Raw genomic sequence first — 6,551 nt, 5'->3', positions numbered from 1 at the left:
TGGTTTTTTGATATTAGTTTCTAAACTGTTTGCTATAGTTGCCTCAATTTTCTTAGTTGCTCAAATGCTTTTAGGAATCATGCGTTAAGTACAATATTCGTTTATATAAGGCTCTTTTCCGCCTGAAGTATTATTTGTCTCCTCTTATTGCCATGACACCATCTTGTTCTCAACATCAAAATGAGATGATTGTTGCACCTGATGACCTAGCTTCTATGAATTATGTATTTGAACATAGAGAGAACGCCATAGGCTTACACTAGCTTAGGTCGTGGATGGTTGGTATTCTTGAAGAGACTAGGTACCCAAGTTTTATAATTGAAAATATCTAGAACATTTTAAGGCATGCTCTTGGGAAAAAATAGATATTAATAACTCAAAGTTTATTAAATGGAAACTAATAGGACAATAAAGTAAATTAATTGTTCATTTATTTAAAATGACATGTATGTTGAATAATTAGGTGATAAAGTAGAACTGTACGTTGAAATATTTCGAATTTAAAAGTAAAGGGGAAAATCTGATACTTATATTTTGGGTCATTTTGAAAATAAATAGAAGATAAGGGGCTTATTGTAAACATAGGTTAAATGTTGGTATCAAAAGTTGAAACTCGGGAGCACCATATTTTCTTTTCTTCTGAGCGTCGATCGAATATTAACAAAAGAAAAAGAAAGCGCTGGTTTCCTTGTGTATGCGTGGTTATGTCTACAATCTAGAAAGAAGGGGAGACCTTCAATGTCTCTTTGTAATCTGCTGAGTGCGAACCGAACCAGAGAAAGAGGAAGAAGAAACGGAGCACAGAACTCATATAAGGTGTGCGTGATTTCTCACATTTGGTAACCCAAAATTCCAGTTTTCCTTCAATTTGACAGATTCTTGAGGTAATTACCAAACCCTAGTAAGTTGATTTTTTGAAAATATTCAAATAAATGTTGAAATTGGATTTGGACTCATGAATTGCTATTTGTAATGAGATTAGAAACATGATTGCATGGTAAAAACGTGAATATCTTGAATGGAGCAGATTTGAGTTTTACTAACCTTTATTAGAATTGGTATCGAATTTTGAATTCCAACACTTAATGGAAAAAGGAATGGGCTAGGTAAAACTTTGATGATAGCATGGAATTGGTATATAAATGTCACAAGAATTGAGGAAACACATTGATGCAAATGGGACAATTGTAAGTAATTTACAAAGAAGGGACAAAACCTTAACAAGTTGAAAAGTCATCTGCTTACACATTTTTGTAAAGCACTTATCACAACCAACCAGGGGCGGACACAAAATACCATAGTAAGGGTGTCACGGGAAAATCAAAAGTTGCACGATAGTAAAAGAAAAGAAATTTCGAAAATTTTTGCACTGCTTTCAGAGAAGTCAGGGGTTACACGTGTCACTATCAGCCCTATACTAAAACCGCCCCTGTATGCGAGATTCAGTCACTTGTCTTTGTTCTATAAAACATGAATTTTCACTTGTTTGGAGTACCCCGTATATTATTTGACGATATAAGCTTATACTTGAAAGAAAAACAAATTTCATTGTCAATATTTTTTTTTCTTTCAAAAAAGAAGTGTAGTCAATTTTAAAAAAGAAATATGAATATAGGCATATTATGCTTTTTTTTTTGTTGGTTTTGTTGGCAAAGCTAATAACAACATATGGTTACACCTGATATGAGGAACCAAAATCAAATATCAATGTTTTATTCATTGTCCTGTACGTAAGGCTCATAGTGCATAATTTACATGACTCATTGGCTTTAATTTACATGATCTTTGGGTGTATAAGTAATCAAAAGAATAGTTAAACATTATTACACCTCTATTCGTGTATCTAATCAGCAAGTCCCTTTTTCATACGATGGAATTGTTTTCAAGTGGGACTCAATTGATTTTGTAATGCATCAATGTTTAGCCCACTTATATTTTAATTTGGTTAAAGAACAAAAGCATGTGAGAGTTAATGGTTGATATATCATCATCACAAGGTCATGGACCCAACTTCTGCATATTGCTCACTAATTATATTTTTGATGATAAGTCGGTACAACTTATAAGTTTTTATTTATTTATTTATTTATTTATTTTTTTAAGAGAAAGAGTATTAAAAAACAGCAAGAAGCTGGAATTACAAGCTACAATACATTGGGCTATCAACCTACCAAGACAAAGATCTCCCCCACCTAGCTCTATTTTTAAGACAAAATTCCAGAATTCAGACTTTATTAAAAAACTTGATAAGTACCGAACCGTTTATAGAGTTAAAATCTAGAATTCATTTTTTTTTTTAACACCGAGACTTAATTAAAAAACAGTAAGAAGCTGGAATTACAAGCTACATTTAACTTCATTAGTTTTATTCACCTTAAATGTCAAATGGAAGACCGGCTACAATATAACATTAAATACAATACCCTCCATTTCACTCCCAAACAAAAATTCACATTTCCAAAATAGTCGATGGTAAAATTAGTTTCTCATTCATACACTGAAAAAATTATAACGAACTCAAAATTATTCCATGATCCGATTTCATACAACTTGGAAAATTGTCTTGATTTAATTACAAATGATAAAAAAAAAAAAAAAAAAACCTAGTGGTTAGATAATTGTAAGAATGTTGTAAGGAAGTCATAATGCACCCAACTGAGAAGCAATATCACTGAACGTATATTCACTGCAAGGAATTGTGAGGCCACCCATTTGATGAACATATCCAAATTCTTGCTCTGCCTGATCTAATAATTCTTGAAATGCAGGTTGGCTTAACAACCATACAGGAACCACAAATCGCTTCTTCTCTTGTTCACCAACATAAATTGCTAAATAGCCTTTCGGGATTTCCATAGATTTGTTTCTGCTGCTTCCGTTGGATAATGATCTTCTGAGAATTTGTTTTGCTTGAATGATCCGAGGAAAAAGGATGGCCATTTTTAAGGATGGTAGTTTCTGTTCACTTCAAAAGCCTGATTGAGGATGGAAACTCTTAAAGCATGGACGAAAAGTTGTGAAGGATTTCAGAGGAAGTTGTGGTTGTGTCATTCATATCGAATGGTTTTTATATACAGAGATACAAGAAGATATTGATAGAGGATGGTGACATCTGGTGGAAGAAAAGGCAACTTCACATGGCTTTGTCTTCCAACCTGTAAGACCGATCCAATGTCCAATTCACCTATTTATTGATAGGGCCACATATGTTTCAAGAAATCCGGCCCCAGAGATATTAGCCACAATTTCATGCTTGTTAGGAGGGATTGCCACATTCCTGTTAATCTTACATGGGACCATGGTGCTTCTATAGTTTTTCATACCCACCTTAGTTTTGAATACTGGCGATAAAAGTTATCTTCTTTGTTAAATTCTTTTCCATAAACAAGTACATGATTAATTAAGCCATCTTATTGCTTGTGACTTTGTGGTTGTGCTATTCGAGATCACACTTTTATACAAGTTAAAAGACACAGGACATAATCTTGTTTTCCTGTCGCAATGTCCCCATCTGTCATTTAATTTCCTTTTTATTCCTTATGGCCCCTTTGATTGTCCAATAAACCTTTATATATAACATAAGATAGGCAAAACACCAGCATTTTTTTCTCTGAACAACCCCTGTACATCTTTCACTTTCAGATTACTCTCAAATTGTTTTGTTGCTCCGTGATAAACCTTCAGAAAAATGGGTATTCGTATGCCTCGGATCATTCAAGCAAGACAAATACTCCAACGGTCTTTGTCAAATGGAAACCGCACAACAGCAACAGATCTACCGAAAGGGTATTTTGCAGTTTATGTTGGGGAACAGGAAAAGAAGCGTTTTGTGATTCCTGTGTCATTGTTAAGCCAGCCTTCATTTAAAGACTTATTACATCAGGCAGAGGAAGAGTATGGATATGATCATCCAATGGGTGGCCTAACAATCCCATGTAGTGAGCAGAAATTCTTTGATCTTGCAAGTTGGGAGCATGTTAAAGTCACTTTACATCATTCTATTTGCTAACACATTTTTGTAAATCACACATCATATTGCAACATGCGAGACTGAGTCACTTGTCCAGATTGTGTAAAATGTGAATTTTGACTTGTTTGGAATACCATGTATAATATTTGAGAATATAAGCTTATACTCGGTTAAATCAATTAAAAGACCCGGTTTTGAACCGGGTCCTAAAGCTAGCGAGACCTATATGAAAAAAGAAATAGAACCCGGTTTTAAAACCGGCTCCTATCTGACACAAAAGAACTCGGTCGTTCATAAAACCGGGACATATAAGAGGAATATAACGCCTAATGTTTGATCATATATGAAGATTAGGACACGGTTCAACCATACAAAACCGGGTTATCATATTCATAATCTGTTATCGTGATCTGACCGTACGTAAGTTGTGCCATCAACATCATCTTCTCGAACGCTAACCCCGTCTTTTGACTTTCCCTTGGTGTTCAACATTGAAGCTATAAAGCTTTCACAAACATTTTTTTCAATATGCATAACATCAAGACAAGAGTGAGCCTACAAGTATTCATCGTCTGAACATTTAATTCAATGCGGATCCATCTGTAATTACATACAAAATATTATGATTCAATAAGTTTTAAATATTCGTGTGATATCCATTGTCTCAATACTGTCTTGGATTTTCAATTCTACTTAAATAAAAAGAATTTTTATGTTCTCATCTGGAAGTTACCTTTGAATGTGTTGTTGATTGTGAGTGCCAAAGATGAAAGGGAAAGAATTAATGAAATCTATAATTTCAGGGGATATTTGGAAGGCTACAGTGACACTATAGATAGCTTTGCTTGTTCTTTGCAATGGTCTATGCCTTTCACAATTTCTCACTTTGTTCAACATTTATGTAAGTTTTAAAAAATTAAACGTTAAACAACTTGAATGTGAAAATCTGAGGCTGAGCATAGACCTCAGCGGTTAAAAAAAACAAGAAAATTTGAATTAAACATATGATTAAATTAACAACACATACTACAATTCTACAATGAGAGTGGAGATACATACTCATACTTAATGAAGAAGAATATGTGTGTTGTATCATACGATTTTCATCTCTTCATACAAGATTTATCGATTCTTTGTCCATATAATTTCACTTAATTTTCTGCGTATGCTAATTGATGAATAAATAATACTTTTTTTCCTATGGTCTCTATTTTTTTTTTTGTGTGTGTGAATGGAAGAAAAAGTAGCAATTAAGTTGATAATTATTGGAGTATGTGGTAATTATCTTTCAATCCATGTTTTTCTGAATATCTTTTTAGCTTTAAATTTAAACTTTTATTCATGATCAGTTAAGTATTTGATTAATGTATATCTTATTTGTTTATTTATTTATTATTTTTTTCACGGTGCCTGAATTTTCAAGGTGATAAGGATATCTTATCCGGTTCTATTTATGCTCCTTTTTAAATTTTTTCTAGATGTTGGAGGGGTTTTTTTGGTTTACTGACCATTTTGCCTCTGTATTGTGACAACCCGATATTTCAACTCTTTGTAATGACCTAATAGGTCAAGTATTGTAACCACTTATGAGTAATAAAATGTATAAATAAGTTCTACTTAATTTATTTCTATGATTTAATGTCTTTGAACCATGATCGTACGTAAAAAGATCGCCCAAATCCGACTTCAGATAGCGAAGTTATGAGTTTTCAAAGAAATTCCTTAAAAACGATGGATTGGTATTAAATAATAAAAACAATAATAAAAATAATTTCGGAATTTACCAACGGAATCTAAACGAAAGTTGTAGATCATAGTCTCACCTTCGCAGGGATATAAAGAACGTCGAAAACGGAGTTCGTATGAAAGAGATATGAATTTTTGAAGTTTGATAAATAATTTAAATATAAATTTTATTAAAAGTTCGGTATTATCCGAGGGAGGAGTCAGCCTAGGGCCGAAGTACGCGCCGCGTACGCTCGAACGCCCCGCGTACTCGAATGAAGGGTCTCGGATCGACCACGTCGCCCTATGCGAAGCTACCGACCCGTCCCATCCGACCCGCGAACCCAGGAACCCGTCCCATCCGACCCGTCCCGTCCGAAGTGCGTAAGCGATGACGCACGGGTACGCGCTGCGTACGCCCGTACGCCCCGCGTTCGGAGGCGGTTTAGCAACCCTATAAAAGGGATGCGAGCCTTTCCGAAAATGTTGTTCATTTCCTCTCTTTCTCTCCCGATCTTGCCTCGATTTCCGTGCCCGTTCAAACCCGAAGCTCTGGTCTTTTTGCTCAAGTCCCGAGGGTCGATTTTACTCCCGAGATTCCCGAGAATCCCGAGAAAAATCCGTTTCGCGAGACGAAACTCTGCTCGGTTTTCGAGCTCGCTATCTTCGAATTTCCAAGTGAGTTTCATACCCCTTAATCAACTGTTTTAATTATTCTAAATACTTTTAAATGTTTTATGGGGGGGGGGGGGGGAATACAAGTTAAACACTTATAGTTATTGTTTCGGTCACATGTGACGGCGTTAATCACATGTGATTAATAACTAAGAAACCAATGATTTTATCACTGTTCAAA

The 6,551-nt window shown here is 34.7% G+C and overlaps 1 protein-coding gene across 1 annotated transcript; it reads left to right on the top strand.

The window, feature by feature from the left end:
* The first annotated feature begins 650 nt into the window (after window positions 1-650).
* Window positions 651-4,063, top strand: LOC145011186 (auxin-induced protein 15A-like). The gene has a single exon (XM_078969844.1). The coding sequence runs from the start codon at window positions 3,689-3,691 to the stop codon at window positions 4,007-4,009; it is 321 nt and encodes a 106-aa protein (XP_078825970.1). The 5' UTR covers window positions 651-3,688; the 3' UTR covers window positions 4,010-4,063.
* The last annotated feature ends 2,488 nt before the right edge of the window (window positions 4,064-6,551 follow it).

The sequence above is a fragment of the Lactuca saligna genome, chromosome 8 (assembly GCF_052625555.1).
Source record: "Lactuca saligna cultivar CGN05327 chromosome 8, ASM5262555v1, whole genome shotgun sequence".
Classification (NCBI taxonomy): Eukaryota; Viridiplantae; Streptophyta; class Magnoliopsida; order Asterales; family Asteraceae; genus Lactuca; species Lactuca saligna.
The sequence above is the reverse complement of the archived record's forward strand: the minus strand, read 5'-3'. Positions and strand labels throughout refer to the sequence as shown.